At 38.5% G+C, this 24,972-nt stretch overlaps 3 protein-coding genes across 15 annotated transcripts; 1 reads left to right on the top strand and 2 right to left on the bottom strand.

Annotated features, from left to right (window-relative positions):
* The first annotated feature begins 826 nt into the window (after positions 1–826).
* Positions 827–8,045, top strand: tial1 (TIA1 cytotoxic granule-associated RNA binding protein-like 1). 12 transcript variants are annotated; one of them, XR_004660193.1, is made up of 13 exons: positions 832–1,224; positions 1,627–1,723; positions 2,600–2,698; positions 2,830–2,884; positions 2,985–3,072; positions 5,106–5,181; positions 5,484–5,592; positions 6,402–6,497; positions 6,626–6,710; positions 6,920–7,043; positions 7,209–7,258; positions 7,305–7,417; positions 7,679–8,045. XR_004660193.1 is itself a non-coding variant. In XM_034898680.1 (13 exons), exons 1-13 carry the CDS (start codon positions 1,196–1,198, stop codon positions 7,800–7,802), a joined length of 1,161 nt encoding a protein of 386 aa, XP_034754571.1. In that variant the 5' UTR covers positions 832–1,195; the 3' UTR covers positions 7,803–8,045. The 12 variants fall into 12 exon arrangements, 7 of the variants coding, with proteins under 7 accessions (XP_034754571.1, XP_034754572.1, XP_034754570.1 ...); XR_004660192.1 differs by having other exon boundaries at positions 7,302–7,417; XR_004660191.1 differs by having other exon boundaries at positions 7,296–7,417.
* Positions 8,046–10,775: 2,730 nt separating this feature from the next.
* On the bottom strand, positions 10,776–17,496 carry pkd2l1 (polycystic kidney disease 2-like 1). Of its 2 annotated transcripts, none has more exons than XM_034898672.1 (15): positions 17,160–17,496; positions 16,724–16,837; positions 14,591–14,718; positions 14,220–14,473; positions 13,906–14,130; positions 13,592–13,820; positions 13,331–13,501; positions 12,830–13,011; positions 12,619–12,739; positions 12,443–12,541; positions 12,228–12,349; positions 12,029–12,146; positions 11,790–11,923; positions 11,535–11,665; positions 10,776–11,286 (listed from the first exon to the last, which is right to left on the bottom strand). In XM_034898672.1, the coding sequence occupies exons 1-15, from the start codon at positions 17,431–17,433 to the stop codon at positions 11,168–11,170; spliced, it is 2,421 nt and encodes an 806-aa protein (XP_034754563.1). In that variant the 5' UTR covers positions 17,434–17,496; the 3' UTR covers positions 10,776–11,167. The 2 variants fall into 2 exon arrangements, with proteins under 2 accessions (XP_034754563.1, XP_034754564.1); XM_034898673.1 differs by having other exon boundaries at positions 10,776–11,288; positions 11,539–11,665.
* A 1,942-nt stretch (positions 17,497–19,438) lies between these two features.
* Positions 19,439–20,693, bottom strand: atoh7 (atonal bHLH transcription factor 7). Its single transcript, XM_034898483.1, has one exon. It carries the CDS (start codon positions 20,485–20,487, stop codon positions 20,053–20,055), a length of 435 nt encoding a protein of 144 aa, XP_034754374.1. The 5' UTR covers positions 20,488–20,693; the 3' UTR covers positions 19,439–20,052.
* Between the last annotated feature and the right edge of the window lie 4,279 nt (positions 20,694–24,972).

The following is a 24,972-nucleotide window of genomic DNA, read 5'->3' as shown; positions in this document are numbered from 1 at the left end:
TTCAATGCCAATATTTGTTGTTTCAATGCCAAATTTTATTTTCAATACCACAGGTTACTGTCACTGTTCTAGCTCCATCCTTCCAGCCGTTACCCATCTCAAGAAGTTACCCAAGAAGTGTTTTTTAATGGAGTGGAGACATCAGTGTTGCTCCGCACAAATTGGAACATTGGCACCTAAGCATTGATAGGAATAGTGACTGAAAAGAAACTCTTTTATGGGAATTCAATAATTTCATGACACAGCAGAAGGGAGAATACTTAGCCCACTTGTTGGCCCTTTAATAAACATACTTCAAAATAAAAGCACTTAACAAAAACGCATCAGAGTGTGAAACTTCCAGACAGTTGGAAAGTTCATGTCTTTGGCGTCCCCTAGTGATGGTATCAAAAAGACAAAGGAGAGACAGTAAATCATGTTTTCTTGTCAAACTCCCAGCGGTATTACAGCAATTTATTTTTTGAGTTAAAATTTTTTTAAGATAAATGTATTATAAATGTATGTTTGTTTATGTGTAAATGGACAACCTGTTTTTTAATGCAGAATAGAATAATCACGTTTTATAAACGCAGATTATTTTATGTTCCTAATTTGATCTATTGACCTTTTGATACATTAGTACTCAATGCAACGTTTTATTCAGTTAGAGTAACACTTCTACAAGACATAATTTGTTAACCAAAATGTGAATGTGTTATTCAAAACGCGGGATCACATTGGAAATCTTCACGCGGACACTAAAAGGTCTCATTAACCGTCGGAATTAGGTGATTAAAACAAGCGCATACTCGCATTCCACTTCAAAATAAAAGTCTCTTAATCAAATAACCTCCAGAGGTTGACTAATGTGGTAAATTAAGTACTGGATGGTCACAGGCTTTTGTAGTAATTAATTAACTAATCATCTCCAGAAATATCAACTATATCTTAAAAATGTAACGTTTTCAATGTTGATACTGTAAAATGGTGGCCTTTCGTCTATGGTTACCTCACCCTTACCTCGCCGGGGGTCTTAACAAACACGCACCCACACACCCACACTCGCCTCGCTCTCTGGATTCCCAGCGTGACGTATACCATATACCCGGTTAGCTAGCTTCAAAGCTAGTTAGCTAGCTAGCAGTAACTAACGTTAGTTAGCTACTGGCTAACAGTGTACACTGGAGTCGGTCAACGTTAACTGTCGCATTCGGCTATGGACGACGAAAGCTATCCCAAAACATTGTAAGTAATGTTGATGGTGTCTAATAGCGAAAGGTAGCTGATGTTAGCTAGCTAACTTAGCTATCCGTCGGCTAACTTGGCAAGCTAGCTAACGTTAACGTTACCCGCTGTCTACACAACCCTGGTGAATACCGTCAGACAACATAGCGTTATATTTAATATTTCACTAACGTCAGATTAGTAAACATATGGTTAAATACTAAATAACACGTATTTATCACGTTTGTGAAACGGTAAAAGCGTTACTAACGTGGGGTCAGCTAACGAAAATAACGTCACATTAGGAACGTAAACTCACAAGTATCACAATCTTACATCTACATCTATACAACCTTATCGTTACCAGGAGTAACGTTAGACTGTTAACAGCTTTCACTAAATAAACCCTTCTTTTCCCTGCAGGTATGTGGGGAACCTCTCCAGGGATGTAACAGAAATTTTGATTCTGCAACTCTTCACCCAGATTGGGCCTTGTAAAAGTTGTAAAATGATCACAGAGGTAAATAGCCAAGATTGTCTGTCTTTTCATTTTCTTTCTATACCCCCTGCCCTGCCATTCACATCTAGATCGTCACCACATCCAACATTTCACCTACTAGTTATGAACAACTTTGACTTAAACCTACGTATAAAGAATGGGTGTCACGATTCTCAGAATCCTCGATTTGGTGACATTTTCGATTCTATGGTTATGGTTTGATTCTCAATTTTTACATTTACCTTTTTTTTTAAAGCACAAGTTGCTAAGCCATTTATTATGCAATACAATATCTGACCTTTGTTTGCAATGTACCACACTTCATTGTAAAATAAATGTATTTATTAATCATTTATTATCAACATAATGTAAAAATAACGTATATCTTCAGTCAATTGGAAACTTAAGCAAAATAACCTGCCATCTAGCTTCTCTTTTGTAAATGCAGTCTTCTTCACAGAAGAGGACATTCAAGTTCACAACAAAACAATAAAACGATGCCATGTCAATAGTCTTTTCTGAACAGTTAAGTGTCAACAAACTATTTACGAACAGTTGAACATATACAACACAGATAACTGCAATGTTAGTTGTGTTTCCAATACAGGAATATGGTACACACACATAACAGAGCTTGCGAACTGTGTTTTTTGTCAACAACGCAAACTTTGTCAACATAACTCATTTGCAATCCAAAATACTTCCACACCGGCGACTTTGGTGACCACCTCCAGCTTTTCACCTACTGGTTATGAACAACTTTGACTTAAACCAATATAGTGGTTTCAGTTGTTGTCCTTAACTGTTGGATTAAAGGAAATAGACAGAGCTACATCACAGTTCTCTACAAAACAGCGTATCCAACCTTTAACGTTTGTTTGACCTGGTCTCTTGCAGCATACAAGCAATGACCCCTATTGCTTTGTGGAGTTCTTTGAACACAGAGATGCTGCTGCAGCCCTTGCAGCCATGAACGGGAGGAAGATATTAGGAAAGGTAGGGACATCTGTCTAGTTCAAAAGTAAAAGTAAGATTAGGCAGCTCAACTGTTTCAGAATTCCCTTGTGAACCTTGTTAGTTGTGTAGAAAAAGATCTGTTTCTTAGGATTTCATGCTCACTCTTTCAGGAAGTCAAAGTTAACTGGGCCACCACTCCAAGTAGCCAGAAGAAAGACACATCCAGTAAGTTTTCACCTATTGGTTTTCTAATCTGCTGAAATCGAAGTTCACCAGTGGATGGTAAATGGTTTTTACCCTTTGTTTGTCTTTTGTTTCCTTCTAGATCACTTCCATGTTTTTGTGGGAGATTTGAGCCCTGAGATCACCACCGAAGATGTTAAGGCTGCATTTGCACCTTTTGGGAAAATCTCGTAAGTTTTTACCTTTTTTTTTTAATGCTACAATGCAAGCATATTGATTTCTCTAAAGTTGGTTTTTATTGGCATACTTCCTCAGAGTCTTCTGTATGCTTTGAAACAACTGTCTATGACCATGTTTACATGCATACAATATGGGTAAATAAAAAACAACAACTATTGGTCCACAAGGGCTGACATCCTAAAGGTTTTTGTTTCTTCTCAACAGTTTACGAGCTACGTCTGATCTCAGATAAATTTGTAGTTTTGGGATAAAAACAATGGTTGAATTTCCTATGAAATAATGGAACATCCTGGTGTCCAAGGGGTTAAGCGGTAGACGATGAATGACAACATCCTCCCTTTCTTACACGTGTGTCCCTCTCTCTCTCTCCTCTCATTTCCCGTTAGCTATTCACTGATGGATATCTAGTAAAGGCATACTATTCCCCTCCCAAAATTTAAAAATAAATACATTCAAGTAAAATTGACTATAGAGCACATAAAAAAGAATATTGAGAAACAGAAACTGTAATGGGGAAACAAAGACTTGCGTTACATGAGGCCTAGACTAATAGAGCTGACAGAGCATCTGTAGATTAATGTCACTTAAACCTTTAATTATCTAGCACTGCAATTCTCTCACCGTTTGAGAGAATGAATGATCACGTAGACCGACTGATAGATGAGGTTTTGGTAAATGTATTCTTTTACTCTGAATGTATACTGAGAAAAATCTAACACACAGAGAGAAAACCCATGTCAACAGAGATTACTAATGTTCAGGAGAACCAATTCAATTTTTCTTCATATTGATATAATTTTTGTCAACTTTATACGGTGTAAAGGACACTACTCCATTGTGAACATAGTTAATTATGGCCCAACATCATTTTAAGTATTTCAGGAAAGCATATATCAGAATTAACTAAACCTCTTACCATTATATGTATTGCTTTGTTTAAAAGAACAACAACACTCTTACCAGATTGGAACATCCTCATTTAAGATATTTATGACCAACACAATTCCTGAAAGTTGTTAAGAGCTTTATTGCACTTACTTACTTGTAGTCTATGTATTGTGTCTCTGTTTTTATGACTGAAGTGTCAGCTTTTAGCCTACTCTTGCTTTTCTTAGTATATTTAGGGTGTGGTAAGTAAACTGTATTTCACAAACATGTAACCTGAACAGCTTTTAGTTGTGGGTCTCAATGAAGTAATAGCACTTTGGTTATTTTACAGAAATGCTCATAGGATTGGACAGGAGCTTGAAGGCTAACAGCAAAGGAACTGTGCACTCTGGAGACTCAGATGTAGTTTTTTTTCTCTATTTATTCCATTCTTTCCATATGTCTTTATTTGTAGATGCTATGTATTAACATGCTCTAGCTTAGATTAACATATTCCAATACTCAATGCAGTCTTCTAAATCTTTGTTTAAATTGTCTCATTTTGATTTGCATAGTGTTGTTTGTAGTGCAATGGTCCTCTTCCAAAATTTCTGAAAATGTCAATTTCTCAAAATTTGCAGCTCTCCATACTCCATATTGGTGGTAAAGAATTGACCAGGAAAAATAAAGAAATCTGTTAACAGGCCATGTATGCCGTTTAATTCCTTTTTTCTCTTTTGATATTCTCTATATATTTCTTACTTGTAGCACGAGCACCAGCAGCAGATTTTAACAATGCATGGCAATCCGTATAATCTGTTCCTCCTCGGGAATTCAAATCAATAGCCTACTGTTGAGAAAATTGAACAAAAAATGGTGCTCTAGTCGCAACCATCCATTAATACATATAAAATGATTTAAAAACAATATTGTAGGCTGCATGTTTTTGTACTTGTTTTGTTTTTTTGTCTCAAGTGTTGCTTTGTAGTTATGTTAGGAGTCAGTGCTCAGCACAAGGCCATGATAGCTAATGTAAAATACATTAATGTAGGACAGAGTGGAGGATTCACAGTTCAGTGTGTTTTGCGTGGTTCCTTTTAGTTTGAAGCATTTCAAGTGGAAAGTGCACTGAAGTTGTTTTCACGTTTCCTTCTAGGGATGCCCGTGTTGTGAAGGACATGACGACAGGCAAATCAAAGGGGTATGGATTTGTGTCCTTCTACAACAAACTGGTAAGGCTCCAGTGCAAGAACACAGACTGAAGGTTATTTCTATTTTCTGTTTATTATCCTACTTAAATGCATCATATAAAATCTAATTAATCTTAGTTGAAACCATAGTCACAACAACTTAAATCATCTATCATAACATAGTTTCTCGTTAACCATTACCAGTATTATGATTAATTAGATTTTTAAAAAAAAAGCAAAAAAACTCAGCAAAAAGTATGTTCTTAGAACTGATTATAGTCACCGATAAACTTCACAGATTTATCAAATCAAGAAGGGTAACTTTGTTTCATCTGGATTTATAGGATGCAGAGAATGCCATCATTAACATGGGGGGACAATGGCTGGGAGGACGCCAAATCAGGACCAACTGGGCAACACGTAAACCACCAGCTCCAAAGAGTACCCTGGACAGTAAGTTTATAGTCCCTAAAAACACAGACTGGGGATTTCACTCGCCAGTCAAGGCAATTTCAGTCTGCCTGAACCGTCAGGATTGTTTGGGAGTGTGCAGACTGTGTTTGATTGACATTCTTTTCACTCACCTGTTAGCTTTGTTGCACCTGCCAAATGACACCTTTATCATTCTTATTGGTGCATCTTATGGCGTTTTTCTATTACAAGGTACCTGCTTGACTTACCTCGACTCTACTCGCCTTTTTGGGTTTTCAGTTATGAAAAAAAGTCACTGGTACCTGCCAACAGGTACTTCTTTTAAGCATCATCTCAGTCGAGATTCCAAGCCGGCCGATGAGATACCAAAAGGTGACGTGAAAACCTGCAGACTACTGATTGGTTGGAGAGAATCGTCACTATTCCCTGCGTCATCATTGCTACTAAGGGACGGGAGGTCCTGAACAAACCCCGGCATTTTAAAATAGTTTTTTTTTTTTTGCTGCCTCCAGCTTTTTTTGAAACTAAATGTGGCATTTGGCAAACAGACACATGCCTAGAATCAAAAACAACACACCTTTTGATGTTCTATGTGTGTGTCGCGTTAAGTCACGGCAGTTTCTTGCCACGCTCGCCTCACGCATGAGGCGGTACTAAATCTGCAATTGAGTCAAGTCGAGCAGGTTCCATGTAATGGAAAAACGCCATTAGTCTGGAGTGCAGGTAATTTCTCATATCATAAATCACAGCTGTGACTTGGTTTTGGTTTTGAAACATAAACTTGTGTATAACGTAGGGACATCCCTTCACAAATGTTGTTTTTATTTTAGATGGCTCAAAGCAGCTGAGGTTCGATGACGTAGTGGCTCAGTCCAGTCCACAGAACTGTACCGTGTACTGTGGAGGGATCCAGTTAGGACTGTCAGGCAAGTGTCACGTTCTCTAAAGATGCATTGTCACAGCCCTTGTCACACTATAGTAGTAGTCTTATTAATTACTTAACACTTTCCTCAAATAGCCTTAAAACTAACCACGCTAACCTTTTTTCTTTCAGAACACCTAATGCGACAGACCTTCTCACCGTTTGGTCAAATAATGGAAATCCGAGTTTTCCCAGAGAAAGGATACTCTTTCATCAGGTAGTGCCTTCGTCCATTGCAGCATTTGGCCTCTAGATGTCAACAAAATCAAACGGCATGACTCGGTGACAGGCCAGTCAGCACCCGTAGTGGTGTCAGTGGCCCTTCGGTTATGTTTGTCTTCACCTCAACAGAGTTAGCTCAAAGCTTTACTACTGTGTATTTTCAGAATTGCTTGATTGCTGCTAAGCTGCTGTTTTCCTTTTAAGGTTTTCCTCCCATGACAGTGCGGCCCATGCCATTGTTTCAGTAAATGGCACAGCCGTTGAAGGACACATAGTGAAGTGCTTCTGGGGCAAAGAATCTCCTGACATGGCAAAGAAACCACAGCAGGTAGGGAAACATCACTACTATGAAAACTAATAAGATTATAATATATTTATTTTCATGGGCATTTTAGAAGGACAGAAGGATAACAAGACATTTGCTAAGTGTGAGAAAGAATGACATGCAACAAGACATTTTTTCACTTTTTTCCTCTCTGTTGGCATAATTCAGGTTGAGTACAGTCAATGGGGCCAGTGGAACCAAGTCTATGGAAATCCGCAGCAGCAGCAGCAACAACAGCAGCAACAACAGCAGCAGCAGCAGCAGCAGCAGCAGCAGCAGCAGCAGCAGCAGTATGGGCAGTATGTGACCAATGGGTGGCAAGTTCCCTCCTACAGCATGTACGGCCAGACGTGGAACCAGCAAGGATTTGGAGTAGAGTGAGTTTTACTAGAATGCATTGAATTGAATTCATACAGTACATGAACCTTTTGTATGACTATGGTGTCACAGGCCAGAAGACTCCATCTGCCTCTTCATGGTTTTGGATGGTGCCTTGGCCACACTCTACAGTTTTTCTAAGATATAAAAGGACACATTCTCCCCCATTCTGGGGAGCATTTATTTATTTGACAACATGGCTGATCTTTGTATGTAGTGATGACAGTCCTACTAACTGGGTATTTGTGGCATCTTTGCAGGCAGTCCCAGTCAACAGCCTGGGTGGAAGGCTTTGGATCTCAGTCAGCCCAGGCGGCAGCTCCACCCGGTCCTGTCATGTCCAACATGGCCAACTTCAGCATGGCTGGCTACCAAACGCAGTGAGCTAGCACTAACCTAAGTGTAGTACCATGAGGGTTTTGTCAACCCTTTTAGACCACACAGCACTCTTCACTCTTTCATCTTGACAGCTGCTGTGGTAGAAGAAGGGCAGGGGCCATATTCAAAAAGCCTTTGTAGCTAATAATTGCTTCTAAACATTAATTTCGACAATTATGTTTTAAAGGACTGTGTCCATTTCCCTCAGAACTTTTAAAAAGCTTATTTGATGATAATTTAGTTTGGTTATGGAAAAGTGTGCTTATGCATCTGTCAATAAAGCCAAACAACTGTCTATGTCTAAGTAGATGTTAAATGACACGCCAACTTTTGAATGTTTGGTCCCATGGAAACCATACCTAGTACATGACAAAGAGGATTTACAGCTATCTAAACAGAGACCATTTCATGCCTCATATCATACACTGAAAAGGTAGACCAATAGGCCAAACCAAGTCCTTCAGAAACTAATTGTTACCCTCCCATATTCAAAACGTGAGCAAAAATGTATCAGACAGAAACAGAAACATAACAGCCACGCTGTTTTAGTGGAGTTAAAAGCACATTTACTATAAGCCATCTTATTACTCCAGCGTCTCACTGGAACAAAACTACAGCAATATCTGGTCTCAGTTTGCCATTGTGTTAAATATTTCAGTGTTTGTTACAGACTTGTATGATGTTTATTTACCTGTCATATTTGGGGCATTTTACTGTCATTTTATACAACGGAATACAAAACACAACTTGGGTCTTCATGCATTGATTAAGTTAATTTTTGTTATATAGGTTATATAGGTTTGTAAAATGGCATCGATCGATGACAGTGGCTGTGTTTGGGATTACATACTTGCGTACTTCCTACTCGATTAGTCGGCTGGCGTCGTGCGATTCCAAACACAGCCACACTGCATCGAGCCACAATAATGAACCAAACTACTAAAAGTTGTTTGGGCTTAGGTTTACATCGCATACGGAAAGTATTCATGGCGCTTTACTTTTTCCACATTAAGTTTTGATCAAACAGAATGACCTGAGCCCAATTTTTAACTCGACCGCAAAGGCTGTGAATTCTTATGAACATGTGATTTCTTTGTTTTTTATGTTAATAAATTTGCGAAAATCTCAAAAGTTTTTTTTAAAGTTGTCATTATAACAATGTGGGAAAAGTGAAGCGCTGTGAATTCTTTCCGTATGCAGTAGCTCCTAGCTAGAAATGTAGTCCTATTTTGTTATATTAATGAAAAATGCTTTGTGAATAGAGGCCCTGGAACAGTAGTTTACCTTTCTAGCATCTGTGAAGCAACTATTTGTATAAACAACTGTGGCTTCAAAACAGATATAGGTGGGATGTGGTGTCTCTTGGGTAAATTTTGTGTACAAAGAAAAATGTCACACAACTCTAAATGGGGACAACAATTATTTGGTGTTTCATATTTTGTACAGGAGTGATCAGCGTGTTCTTCTGATGATCTTTTGGTTACACCATAGATTGGACTAATTTATAATCATGTGTCTCAAAGTTAAGGCTATAGCACATGCTCACTATATAATTAAAATATTGTAAAAACAGCTTAACCCTCAATCTTTGTAAAGGTAACTAACTCTGTGTACTGATTCTGGGGGCTGGTTTCCTGGAAAGATATTGAATCTTTAATATTTTCTTGATAACCTCAGTTAATTTATAGTAACTTCTTTCTAACAGTTGTGAGAGTTTTTGCTAAGAAACTTACTTAATATAGCACCAAAACCAGGCCCTAATGATATTGCATCATGTTTTACATAATTAAAAATGCTGTTGTGTGGTCCCTAATTTGTCTAAAGACAAACTGTCTAATGTTTTAGTCTTTCTATAAATTGCGATGGTTTTATTTTACGAAAGTGAAAGGTTTCCTAAATATGTTATTAATTTGTTAGTGCAGCGGGCACCTTTCTGCCTCTCAGTGTATTCAGACTTTTCTCAGTATTTGCAGAATATTTCCGTATACTCCAGGTAAATTATTTAATAAAAATAACTGGCAAATGTGACAAGAGGATTTTCACAAAGACGTCCTGCTATTTGGATTGTATTAGCGCATGTGCCATTCTGTACAGTATATCACACTCACTCTCCTCTTCCTGTTCTACTAGCCGACAAACTTGATAATGTTTTTGTTTATTAGACCTGGGGATGCTTTTGTGTAACAACAGGCTCATTTTGGCTGAGAGTGTAAATATAAACCTTGATCACAAACCTTTATGAAACTTAAGAAATAATGTACATACTTTAGGTAGAAATGCCATCGTTAAATTTCAGTAATATGATTTATGAATAAGCCTTAATTGATGTGTCAGTAAATTCAAACATTGTTATTTACAGAGGCTACATTACAAATCTAAATTGTTTTCCATTGTGGATTTTTCCTTTTCCCAATTTGAAGTTTGTGTGCCATTTTTAGAACATAGCTTTCAGCTTGAACTGCATGCTTATGACATGTAAAACATTTGTTGCTTAAAATATTGAATGTAACAGCATTTCGCTTTCATGACAATAATACAAATAAGTTGCACAATAGAAGTGATGTTTAATAATAAAGGATGAAATCAAGTTTTCATTTAAATGGGAAAACTAAATAAGTGACTTCAAATAAAGAAACATTTGAACCTGGTCGTTCAGTATTTATTTATTAGACACTAACAAAGAAATTCTGACAGCAAAGCATAAATTCACTGTAACATGTCAGACTTGCTCTTCTTACAACATGAGCTCGGGAGGTGTACATAATTAATGAACCATGTACTCCATATAAACATAATTAGGCAATTATTTCATAGATCTCACTAAACTGCAAACAAGTCAAGGGGCTGAACGCTTTTAAACAACTGTAATAGATCCTGAACATTCATAAACATTAAATGACTAAAGCAAAGCAAACATTGCTGAGTCAGGTGTTAGGTGGCATATGCACTGTATAATATTGATTATATTGCATAACTTTATTTTCTTACCTATTGTTTAAATACATGTATAATACACAACTAATCTCATCAAACACATACTTTGTTGTCTAACATATCTGAGCTCAAACCAGTGTATTATATAAGCTCTTGTGTCACCTAGAAGGCAAGGAAATTAGAAAAACATTTATACAGTACTTACATATTTCTATGAAATGAGTGGCTGTGACTAAGTCAAAAGCAGCTGAAAGTGTTGAATATTGCCATGTCATATTGTCAGTAGCGTGTTGTTGATCTGACTGCCTATCTGGTTTTCACCCATAAACAGTCCTTGGATTCAACAGACTTTGAACATTGGAAAGTAGTGAAGCACAAAACATTGGTGACGTGAGTCAGCTGACTTCCAGATAACCCATGGTTCTGTTAGTTAGAGGTTAATCACATACGACAGTAGTATGTGGGGGGTGTGTGAACTGATGGTTTCCTTGATGACAGCTCAGCCTTCGTCCCTCTGTCCACACAAACCAGGACGCTCCCATTGGAGGCAGCGTCACTCTGGACAGGGGTGAGAAAACGTTTTGTATTCATAAGAATAGAATTAAGAAATTCAAGTCAAAATATTGGACATTTTCCTCACATTATACTACAGCCTCTTTTGCATTTTCAACTACACAGTTGTTAAAATGTGTTTAACATACTTTTCAGTGTACTCCATGAACGGGTACTCCCTAATATATGTAAAAAATAAAGCATTTCATGCATTCAATAAAGTTTATAGAAAATCATAACCTATTTCCATACTCACATCATTATTGGCTACAGTCAGTTTCCTTGCCGTTTTCTCTTGTAATCCCAGTTTTTCCATAATCAACTCAATCCTGGATGTAATTCCTGCCACAGAGCTTTCAAGGTGAAAAACCTGTTTGGACAGTCTTCATGGAGAGAGAAAGGTTTCAGTTTCTGGTTAATGTCCATTGTAATGAAATTCATTCCTCTTGTTTAAAGACAAAAAAAATCAAGACATTTCATAGGTAAAATGTAAAACATTCTTCCCACCTTATGAACTGTTCCCGATCAACAAAGGCATGACTGGAGTGGTTCTGTTGCTCATTGGATGTTACGGGAGGCTTCTCCAGTACTTCTTTCCCATAAGTTGTTCCAAGATCATTAAGTTCAGCGCAAAGAGCGTCCTGACAAACAACATAATAATAAATGTAACAAGACAGCTTTGTCTGAGTTCCTTCTGACAAGCATCTCATAGTGCTTGTTGAGCTAAATAAGAAGCAGACACAAACCCTTTTTTCTTCCAGCTCGATTTTCATCCTCGCTTGTTCATCTTTGTCTAGAATTTGGTTCCCATCATGGTCAAACCGTGAGAAGGCTGCAGAAATTTCATGGTCAGCATGTCCCATCCTAAGAGATCATCGGAGTGGTAAGGTTATCTAAAACACTAGAGTTAGCTTATGCTTTTCCATTTGATATTCTGTCACTTACTCTTTCAAGGTTTCTCTGAAGTCCTTGAATTCAATTTCTCTAGATCCAGATTGTAGCACCTTCTGAACATCTGTTATTTTCTCCTTTTTAAGTTTCAACTTCATAAATGTCTTCATATAGCTCTGAATTACAAAGAAGAAGAACATTTGGTTTGCAACTTGAAAATCTTCATCCATAGACGTATCTATTTTTTACAGGAATCCGATTGCCTTTACCTGTTTGATGATGTCAGTAAACTGTAGCTCATCTTTTTGGGAGGAGAGCTCCTCCTTAACCTCCGAATACGTGTCATTTATGATGGCCAGAAACATGTTCTGAGGGACAGATACATAAAAAGATAATGGGAATTTCATCTTTATCCACAAGCATCTTGTATAGCAGAATGACTTACCAGTAGAACAAAGAAAACAAAGAACACATAGGTGACAAAGTAGATTGGCCCGAGAACTCTGTTAGCCCTGTCGATGGCGTCGTAATCAAAGTCTCCAAGAATAATTCTGAACTGTGTGAAGCTGCAGAAAGAAAATAGGATTGATTAATTCATTCTCCCCATCATCCTATTTAAATAGTTCCTACTGAGCCGCTGTTTGAACACCCCTTACATGCACTTGACGAAGGTGCTAAAAGATTCAACCTGTGTCCCAAAGAGCAAATATCCAAGTTGGGCATAGGCGAAGAACACGATGAAGAACATAATGGCAAAGCCCAAGATATCTTTAGCACATCGACCCAGTGTGGAGGACAGCTGAGTCATCGTCTTGTTAAAACTGATGTACTTGAAAACCTAAAGGACAAAGAGAAAAAACACAGTCTTTGGGATGACACTAGTGCCCAGTCATTTTCCTAACTAATTAATGGTAAATGTATTTTAGTATTCTGACCACTCAAAGCACTTTACATGCCACATTCATAGACTGATTGCGGAGGCTGATATGCAAGGTGCCAATCTGCTTATCAGAATCTAACATAATTCTTCAGCCTTTAGTGTTTCATTATCTTGCCCAGGAAAAGGAACTGCCGATCTTCCAATTAGTGGACGACCCGCGCTATCTGCTGAGCCACCGCACAGTAATGCCTTCAAGTGAGAGATGTCGGTACTTTACCTTGATCCACGCAAAGAACAAGTTCACTGCATTCATGTTGTTGAACTGTGTTTGCCAGAAGGCCAGAAATTCAAAGTCAGCGTAGATACCGGGTTGTTCCAGCAGTTTGCCCAGCAACTTGTCCACTTTGACAGTTCGGAAAACATTGAATATAATGGCAACGATGGCGAGCTGGGAAGAAAAATAATTTTACTTCTTTGCTGCAAAGCACCATCAGGGATAAGGACAAGTTTGAATCAAATAAGAAGGACACTGTCTTACCATTATGACAACAACATCCAGTATGTTCCAGATGCTTTTGAAATAGGAGAGCCGGTGTATTCGCAGCTCAAGAATTTCCTCCACAACGTAATACATAATGAATAAACAGAATACTATCTCACAGCCGAGGATAAAGAAATCCCAGTTGGTGACGTAGCGGATCAGTTTGACTGTTCTTATCTGGTAGGAAGGGATTGCTCCGCCAGTTGCTGGGAACTCAACAACCAACCTAAAAGATTGGATGAAATGTCCGTTAACCAATGCGTGTGTATCAATCAATGGGACAAGTTGCTATTGTCAGTAGTGCTTTTTACCTGATGACACAGAACATGTTAATATTTGCGTTGTAAGTGGAGAAGTCGATGAATGCTACTCTGGTTCCTCGGTCGAGCCACAGGTTGTCCACCAGTTCCTGCAGAATGATGACGCTCTCCTCTTTGGTGCGACTCAAGTCTTGGTAGTATCCCGCTCCACTGTATGTGGCCAGCAATCCCCAGTAAGAAGAACCTTTGATGTCTTTCTCTGTGTGATAGGTCCAGCTGCAGAGGAAGAAGACACATTTGCTGTAGTACTCCAGTCTAACTGCATACCCAAAGTTAGCCTGTAAGGAAAACAGTGAGCGGCTTACGCGGTGCCATTGATGAGACCGAAGCTAGTGGCATCCTCCTTTTTATCATTGTAAACATCGAAACATTCCGCGATCTCATCTTTGAAGTCTTTGTGGACCTTGCAGGAGTTGTTCATAATCTTGATCTGCCTCATTCTAGGAACTCCCAGCAGCATGTTCTCATAGTAGATGAAGGACTGGTCTCCGCTGTCCAGGGATTGGTCATTGTACCATTTAGTCCAGTAGAGGCTGTCCACCATTGGGCCCTGGGTATACTGTTAATATGTACAAATAAAAAGATAGTGGACGCAGTTTGAGTTCCAGACAATTTATTTCTCAGTGATTTCTCACCATGGCAAACATAGAGGAAATTAACATGGGGATAAACTCACAGTCCAGAAGTCAGCCATGGAGCCAATGGACTGAAACATAACCCCACTTGCACCAGCTGTATTCACAAACAGGTCCGTCATGGCTTTAGTGTAGTAATAGGTGCTCGAGCTGGTCATGCCGTATGTCACTGAAAGACAACATTAAACATTTTTAATAGCCAATAATTGATTTCTATCTGGCTTTGCTCAGGCTTAGCTCTAAATGTCGCTCCATTCAACAGTCCAAGATAAGACAACTCAGACTCAGACACGCAAGGCCTTGTTGAAGAGTTGTTGTTTGGCTGTGTTTATGTCACTACAAACAGATCCAGATTAGAGGTCGTAATTAGTTTGAAGAGAAAGCATGCAGGCCTGACTCAAATAGCCTCTTCAAACAATATCAATCTAACCAAGACAAAGCAACAATGGCTCGGCCAAATGCTCTTATCGCTAAAAGGCAAGGGAGCAGAACCCATGTCCCTTTCACTCCCAATGCTCAGCTGGACAATGGATCTCAGGCAGAGGGATGGGCAGGGCATTTGTGGTAGGCATTAAGGCAGAGGCTTTTGATAGTAAATCAACAGTCCAAAGTGCCCTATACAGAACACCCTGTCAAATGGTGAGCACTTCACTTAACCCTTGTGTGGTGTTCCTGTCAAAATTGAAAATCAACATTTGACTCTTTTTAGCAATGTTTTTAACTTTTTCCTACGTTTTTGTCCCTTTTTTCAACACTTTTCTTCAGTGTTTGTCACATTTCATGATGTTCAACACTACGTAGCACTCACTTATTAGCTTTAGTTTTACAGTTAAATTTGGAATGAATGGTCAATAAACCTCATTTATAGGAAATTGTACCTAATGTTTGAGTTAGAAAAGCAGAAATTAGGAATCATTTAGACTAAAATTAAAGGAATTGATGTTGATGGATAATCACAGACTATAATATGTCTTTATAAAATAACTTTTACTCAATACTATTTGGAAACCACTTCATTTTTTTTCTTCAAATGCTATAAAATTGAATAAGACACCCTAGAATTTATGAAAGTAAAGATTTGTACTTGCCAAAGAGCGTTGTTAAATTGTGGAATCAATCATGTTATTTGGGGGAATGAAAAAGAACATTGATATAGGAAAACGGGTCAATTTGACCCGAGGACAACATGAGGGTTAAAGGAACAGCATTGCTTAAAAAACAAATAGTTGACTGAAATATACTAAAGTAGACATGAAATACAGAAATACAGGAACAGCATATAGGGTTAGAGATGTGAATTCTCTATTCCATCGCATATGGACCATTCATTAAAAAAAAAAAAAAAAAAAAGTATTTAGAAGTAGTTTTGATGCTTGGATGTCAATTCAGAGGTTTATAATACATTCAAAATACGGAAAAGTAGTAGCAAAGTTAAGCTTAAATCCAGGTTAACAACTTTTCTTCAAAATATCTACATTTTTTGTCCCCTGGCGACCTCATGCATATTGGATCATGCCCAAAGCTGACAGCTTTTTTACTAAAATGTTCAGTAGTCTTCAAATGGCCTTTGATTTTGTGGCAGATCTGCATCCCCCCCCTTTGCTCTATTTGGTATTTCATCTAACAACCCTATCAGCTATGGTATGACATGGCCTTCTATACCATACTGGCCAGGCGACTGATTCTTCTAAATTAGAAGCAGATTCCCATGATTGTAGGATCAAGGATGTTTTATATAATCCAAATCAAATTGATCAAATTTGGAACCCTTTACTGTCCACTATAGAGTTTTTAGACATCATTCCTGAGGAGTCAGATATCTGAGTTTTTCCTGACTTGCTCGTTTGCTTTATGTCATTCTACTGTCTCATTGCGGATGATTTGTATTAAATAATAAAAAATAAAATAAAAAATATATTGGAAGAAAAAAACACATACTCAAATAAGGCACAAATACCTGAGAAATATAAAAAAGAAATAAAAATATATATCTCGATATATATTTTTCGAGTACAATACACTTTACCATTCTATACTGTACTTCATCCATTCATTTGACCCGGTTACTGATCATGATTTTCAACTTGAATTTTGAGACTACCACACGTGCCAGGAATAGACATCCATATTGAAAAAGCAACATTTTTGATAGAATCACATAGTAGAATACTTACAGAGGGATATATCCACCAGGAATACCAGATAGACTATTAACTCTCGCAGCGTGGTTCGGACAAACAGTTCTCTGTTGTTTGAGGTGTTTTCAGTCAGTGTTGTGCCCCACAAGCCTACAGACAAATTACAGTGTGTTTTATGTCATTATGATACAAAAGGATGTACTGCTTTTTAAAGACCTTTCATGCAGAGTGGGTATCAACTTTGACCCTAATTTGACCTAAGTTGATTAGCCAACAAGCAGGTCCTCATACATTTTTGTTTAAAAGAGTATTGAGGCATAGCAGTTGATTTTACAGACCCAGACCCAGACTGGACCAGTACCACACAAAATCCCCAGTGAGATAGGGCGAGTCTAGTTGTCATCCATACAGTAGAAATGGCCGTTAGGGCAGAAATACTGCTGTGAGTTCAGCTGAGTGGGTTCCTTCCTACCTTTGATAAAAGAGCAGCAGCCTCTTTGTTTCTTCCCCAGGCTTTGGTCGGTGGACGGCCGTTCCTCTGGGAATGGGCCTGGGAGGTCCGGTTTGTACATGCTGTCCATGGAGCCCTGGAAGAGGGGCTGGGGGTTGTAGGCGGTGCTGACTGCTCGGGGCAGGGGCAGAGGGGAGCCACAGTAGCCCTGGTTCACCCAGGCTCCGTTGCTTACGCTGTTCAACTCCACCTGCCCGGTCAGGTGGCTGTCGGCCCGGTTGTTCCGACACTTCATTCTGGTAGACACCTGTGTGTCTCTGTGTGGACTGTTAGCGTTTAAGTCAGGGAGGAAAGTGAAGCTGAGCAGTGCAGGCAGCTTCTGAACACCTGCTGAAGGGATGATTATAAAGAGTGGATGACATAAGCTTTGTTGAGGGAGGAGCTGTTGGTCCCCTGTTGGGTCTTTTGTAGTCTTGAGATTGAGACCCAGTAAAAATACATTGAGGGAATAAAATGGTGGGTGTTGGACTAACACAACATTGACGTTATCTGATTTGCGCCTCAACAAGATGGCCTTGATTTGGTCAGTGATGAATTCTTTTTTTTCCTGTTAGCAATAGTCAACAATATGTAGATGGTATTATAGAGTTAAAAATAACCAGAATGACAACCCTCCCTCAAACAGGCAGGGAAGATTCGCCAAATGTAAGGACCTTCATTCTATAGTTCTGTATAACACAATACCACCTACCACATCTTTAATATGCTGGAAATGTCTCATAAAAAACAACATCCAGCTATGTTGGAGGCTGAATAATTCCGCACCTAAAAGACAATTGAATATGTTTTGCCCTGTCAGCTCTTTCCATGCTGAGCACATTGTTGTCACAATTGATTAACAACTCATCCAATACCGTGCTCCTTTTGAGGAAATCAATTAATTGCATGTTGATTATATTTTCTGTCACCAACTGTTTGCGGCTTGTGACTGAATTAATGAGGAGTATAATTGCAGTGTCACTGAGGATCTCAGCCTCATTACCATTATGCACTTTTGACTCTGCCATCTATTCATTTGTAACACGCCAACTGTCAGAAAGCATTTAGTAAGAATGCAAACATTCACCGTGGCATATGAATCATTATGACCATCTGTATCAGGGTTTGGCACTTATCGCACGTGCACATGGTCTATATAGAATATATAATATCAGTTCAGCAGATAAAATAAGGAATACTTAAGATATGTTTCATTTTTGCTTTCTATAATTTGATATATGATATCTAGGGACACATTTATCTATGCATGTATTTATGTGATTGTTATGTAATTTGTGTGGAGGCATTAAAGCAAACAGAGCAAAACAGGAATATGACATTTAAAAACAACACATAATTCCAAATATTACAACTCAAATAAGCTGCAAGCTAATGAATTGGTATAAGGCATTATTAGTTGGACAGTACAGTTAATGCACTGCTGTAGATGTCTTGTACCTAATGCAGATATAGTTTGGGTCCAGCTATGGCCGTTCATGCTTCAGCGGCTGTGGACAGAGCGATTACCCACAGCCATTACCCCACAATAGAGTTTAATTTCTGCTTCCCCTCTGAAGCCATGGCAGGATCTGGTACACAGGCTTCCTTAACCTGCTGTGACTTGTGCCACCATTCAAACTTTTTTTTTTCTTCAAATCTGTAACAATCACTTTTCAGTGGCTAATGAGTGCCATTTAAATCTGTAGTGTGGCTCTAACAATAGAGGGTTGTGGAGCCACACAGCTACGGATACATCGGTCTGTACTGTAGCAGAATACTTGTAAAATGGGTTCTTTTACAGCGAACATTTGAGAAAAGATTAGTTGAATGCTTGTACTTGATTTTGGTTCCACATTGACGTACAAGTGTCTTATCTTTGAGCACAGGAGGTCAGAACAAAAGGAGGATTGGTTCCCCAGGGAGCGGAGCGAGGCAGTGCAGCAGACAGGCTCTGCCATTGCTCCTACTGAGAACTTGACACACACAAAACAAAGGCTGTGCTGTAAATTAGTTGTTTTAATATTGCACAGAGGACACAAAGGGACATTATAAGGGTTAAAATACAAGCGCTTGCTAATAATAAGAGTATGCTTTTAGTAAAAGGCACTTTTGAGAATGTTAGGGTTATATTTAGCAAATAAACATGTTTTTTATGATGCAAAAGAAAATGTATGAAAGGAATCTGCTTTGTATAGTTAGGAATTGTATAAACCATCTTGAGTGTATACAGATTATACCATATTAAGCCCATTATATACACATAAATCATTCCATATTTTACTATCATAAGCAAATGACTGGGAGAGAAGATAATGAAGAACAAGAGAATTTTTCTTCATACAAAATAGTTTTTTTATTTTTATTATAGATCAAAAACTGTAATTCAACAAAATAGAGGTCTGCATGTGAAAAATAACCTCCGCTTTTCAACTCTACAAACACGTACTTACACTTTGACAAAATAGTTACATATTGACTTTGACTATGCAATGAAGACCACAATGAGTTTCTCAGAATCCATTGAACATTGCACAACATTTTAGGGCTGTATCAAAATAACTGATAGAAAAAATACACCATTGCCTGTATCTTCAGTACAATCTAGTGGTCATTATGATGACACAACATTTCTGTCATCGCTACTATACTTTGAACAAAAACAAAATGTTCAACATTGCTGGGTTTCCTAGCAAAAATAAAAAACGACTTCAAAGTGAAATAGAAGTCTTTTTGTCGTCAAACAAAAACTTGATAAGTACAAAATTAAAATAATGCAATACAAAATGTATTTACTGTCTCCTGGATTGAAGGAGAAATATTCACATTGTCACTCACATCCAACAATATGACTGATTATCCACCAATTGGCAGCAGTTTATCCGTGGACCTGATGGCCATCAAACTGATACGAGAAGGACGAGTGGATGTAGTCCTGTTCAGTGGGAGAGTCGTACCTCATGAGGCAGGGGTAGCTTTCAGGCTGCACACAGTCAAACTGCAGGTCCAGCCACTGCCTGTGAGGAGCGTTGTGCTTCCTGGCGTCTGTCAGGATCCGGTTGAGGGCCATGATGTAGCTGAGAGCCATCTGCAGGGTTTCATACTTGGACAGTTTTTTGTCCTGGCCCCACTGGGGGACCACTTTACGTAGGCGATCAAAGGCTGTGTTCAAGCCCTGCATCCTCTTCCTCTCTCTGGCATTGGCTGCCATCCGTCGCCTCGTGGCAGTCTCGTATTTCTCCGGGCTCTTGGAGTCTGGTTCTGAGGACTCGGATCCAGAGTCGGTGCAGCTGGGTCGCCGAGACTTCATCATGTTTGGTTGAAGGATCAAACCGGTATATGTCTTTAGGTCAGAAAGCCTCAGCTACCAGTCAACAGCTTTATTAGGGAAGTTTCCAGTTCAGCTTCAGGGTTCCTCAGAGCTCTCCTTAATGTTACAGCCTGGCTGATGTCCAAGATGTGTGGGTGTCCTTTGTGTCAGATATTTGTAACTCCAGATAGTGGACAGCCTAAAGAGTCCAAGGTGTCTGTGATCTTGGAGACAGTGAGGGAGCAGCTTTTATAAGATGGAGCTGATGAACAGGTGGCAGCAGGTGGAGTCCCTGCCCCCCCATCTTTAATATTGCATATAGAGAAACACAGCCATGTAGACTCATAAACATCCACACCCACTCTCAGCCCACACAGGCATATACATGTATATATGCACGCACACACACACACACACACAAACAAAACCTTAATGAAATTCCAATTATCTTGGGCTGGGCTATCGGGCTGTGGCTTCACTCAGAGCCATGTGTCACAAACACCAAAACTCTGCCATCTGGTAGCACAACTCACCACATCCGATGGTCCAAACTAACTTTTAAAGGGCTAAGATTGTGTATCTTTCCCTGTTAAAGTTACATTCCCACCAACTATGCAAAATCACAAAAATTGACCAATTACCAAATATTAGTGATTGAACTCTTAATAAAGCTTTGATTTACACAGATTATTGACAAATTATGGAATATAATTACAGTCAGGTATTAGCAATTTAAAAGCACCAATTCAATTTTATCTAAATAAAAAATCACAATACTGTACTTTCATTTGACTTGTAGATGCAAAGATATCTCACTATATTATGTTGTATTGTATTTTTTTATAGAATAAAAAAAGTGTGATTTAATCATTGTTATATTTCCCTGCCGTGTGTCTTTATTTATAAAGTATATAATGTGTCTAAGGAAGCAGCTTGGCTATAAATCCATTCAGTTTTTGTTAATTACATAAGACACCAAGACGTTCCCTTTCACTGGTCTCCGTGTGATAATAACCATAATCTGAGATTAGCCTGAGGCAACAGAAGTGGAAGTGTGGTCTGTAACCTGAGGGATTTTAACAGCACATCGGGGGATTATGAATCTCAAACAATATGTGCCAAGATGGTGTACAGATTACTGCACCATCTGAGATTGGAAAGCAGTCTGTGAACAGGTGAAATACGGAATTCTCCTTTATATGTTAGAAGTACCTTAGTCTGAAATGGTGTTAAAAGTGCTGGGGTTTTAATGAATCACAGTATGTGGGAGGCATTAATGTTCCTTATGTACGCTACTTGGGACCACATATGAAATTAATAATTTATCTGTTTGATGGTCCGAGAAAAATGAGACAGACAGAATAATTTGTCTGTCTGTGCTTCCCATCTGTCAGCATTTTATTCTGTAATTCAGGAGGATGGATCTGAGCAGGTTCCTCCAATACAAACACTATTGATTGTCAAAACACACACACACACACACACACAGACACGCACACACACACACAAACACACACACACTCACACAGCCTACTTCAATTTATACAACGATCTTTCATATGGACTTTGAATCACATTAAACGTGTGTTTACATGAAAGATATACAAAGGTTTTGATTACTTGTTAAGTACAATACTTCAGTACTTTGAGTGTATTATTTTGTTCCACCTAATACTTCTACTCCACTTGTTATGTGTCAGCTGTAGATTCTGTTGTATTGCAGATTAAGATTTTTACATGCACAATAATGAGCTTGTAGTCGTTCTAAAATACCCAGCAATATACTCAGTCTATATCAGCTGCAAAATGGGGATACTGTTTACACAACGCAAAAATACTACTAATAATGTGAACATTTTGCATTGTAAAAAGGAGTCATGCTGCATATAGAGTACAGTACTTTTAATACTTGCATGTATTTTGAGTAATAACGTTACTTCAGTACATGTAATTTAAGTGAAATGTGAATGCAGGACTTATAATGTAGTATTTTTACAGAGTGGTATTGATACTTCTACTTAAGTAAAGGATCTGAATGCGGTTTGATTTTTTGGTGTCATCCTTTGTCAGCTCCTGTCACTGTGCACTGAAACTCAAAGCTGGGGTGTAGAGGCAGGTTATGAATGATTAATCACTGTCAGAGGCCTAGAATAATGCCCGTCTCTGGTATTGGGTCATGGACACAAGCTGATGCTGTCTGGTCATTTTGGGATGGACTGGTTAGCTGTGCAATTAGGCATATAATCCCATCTACCAGTTGGTTCATTGATTACAGATTGATGTAGTTTGCCAGCTGCTGCTTGTCTTGTCTGAGGGCCTTGTCTCAGACGTGGCCCGGCCTTTCCGTGTCTTCCACCCTTGTTTTTTTTTTTTTTTCTTTTCACAACCCCTCACGATTGGCTTGTCTGGGCACCGATGGCTGAGCCATGCTCTCTGTCAAAAGCCATATGTCACGACTGAGGGGTGACCCGCCTGCTCTGACAGAAACATGTACCCTCATAAATCCAGCACGCCTTATGGAGAAATGGAGATTAGGACACAAAGCGTATGTTTCAGTACAGGAGAAAGTGTAAGAAAGGATTCCCTCTGCATGTATCTCATTATCATTACAGGATTAAATTTAAAGGAGCAGTGGGAATAAGATCATTCTTAATGAGCTTAGAGAAACATATCACAAGTGTGCCACTACTTTTGGTTTTCAATGTGTTGAATTTGATTGCTGGCTTCGTTATAAACATAACTGTTATGATTGTGTTCATACTGCAGTAATCAAGTTAAGTACAAATGCAGTCCATTACACTTAGAAAACTGCATTTGAAACACCTCGGCAATTTTCAGGAAAAGTGACCTATGAGCATTAAATTACTAAAAAGAAATACAAAATGCAAAAACATACATGTAAAAATACGAAAGTGGATTTTATGAGCCCAAAGACATAAACTACTTAGGAACACTACAGCACCCAGTTAACAAGTAGGCCTGGCAGCTGGTCAGATGAGGCTCGGAGTATAATTAGGTCACGTAAGGTGAATGTAATTTTATGCCTATTTGAACTCTCCTTCTAATTGGACTGATTAGCAATGCTTAATTGGCTTCTGAGCTTTCCTTGTAGTTTTGAAATAGTCATCAGTTTAAACTAATATGGCTTGGATTGCAGCATATAGTCAAAACAAGCTCTCAGTTATAACAGCAGACTTTTAGATTTTAACGCACATTACTGTGAAAGCAAACTACCCGTTAACCTACTGTATGTTAATACATTCTGCATAAAATTCTGAAAAAGAGGAAAGAAATAAGACACTCTGAACTGTGTTCTGTATTGCGAAGGAGCACTGAAAACACAGCAGAACGATTTCAGGTGTTGTCTAAGCAGCATGCAGCTTTATAGCCACCTGTTCCAGTAAAGTAAACCCATCACTCATTTGAATAAATATAACTTTATTCTGAGAAGAAAACTATTTTACAATGTGCAACTTCAGTTGAATATGTGCTGTTCTTCAATATGTTTTCAAACCAACTCAAATGTATCTTAATCCAAGTTCCCTATTAACCTCTGTAGGGTACATTGACTTGTTGGTGGTAAAGCAAAGCCGAGGGTCAAAACATTCTTCACGTAAAACATCACGAAATGCAGATACAATCCGGATACATCTTTGTCAATAAAAGATGAATTTAATCACTTGAAAGCAACTATTAACCATGAATGAGAGACCCCTAACATTATTATGTATTATTATGTATGTATGTATTATGACTGTTCAGACACAGTGTGTTTGTTAAGTTGTACAAGATTGCATCTGGTTGGCATGCATGCACATGAAAAAACATGGTGCAATAGAATATGAACCAGTGATGAATGTCAAGAAATAATGTAGATAAATGTAGAAAGAATCCCACGTGCCTGGGGCCATTTAACTGCTCTTAATGGCACATTCAAATCTCCTTTAATATACTCTAAACTAGCTCTGGTTATTAATAAACAATAACTTAAAACTGCTTTTTATATAAACTTTAAAAGAATCTATTACTACTGATACAGGTATATCTATATATATATAGGATTTGCAATAAGAATAAGCAGTACTTGTACCACTTTGAGAATAGGACTAACAATTGAGAACAGATGTTTTCACCAACATTTAGCAACACCCTCACTACTGTAACCACATTTGAAAAAGTGAGTCATTCAAACCTGTCAGAGGACACTATTCAACTCCAATGATGGCTCGTGAGCTAAGACTTTGCAAATCTGTTTTTTTCTGTCATATGACTTGAGTAAATAGGAATGGTGACAAACCTACTATCAGTGCTGATAGCTTTAAAGGTCCCACGACATGGTGCTCTTTGGATGCTTTTATACAGACCTTAGTGGTCCCCTAATACTGTATCTGGAGTCTCCTTCCCGAAATCCAGCCTTGGTGCAGAATTACAGCCACTAGAGCCAGTCCTACAATGAGCTTTCCTTAGTATGTGCCATTTCTGAGTCTG

This window comes from Etheostoma cragini, chromosome 17 (genome assembly GCF_013103735.1).
Source record: "Etheostoma cragini isolate CJK2018 chromosome 17, CSU_Ecrag_1.0, whole genome shotgun sequence".
Lineage (NCBI taxonomy): Eukaryota > Metazoa > Chordata > Actinopteri > Perciformes > Percidae > Etheostoma > Etheostoma cragini.
This window is presented reverse-complemented; position numbering and strand designations above follow the sequence as displayed.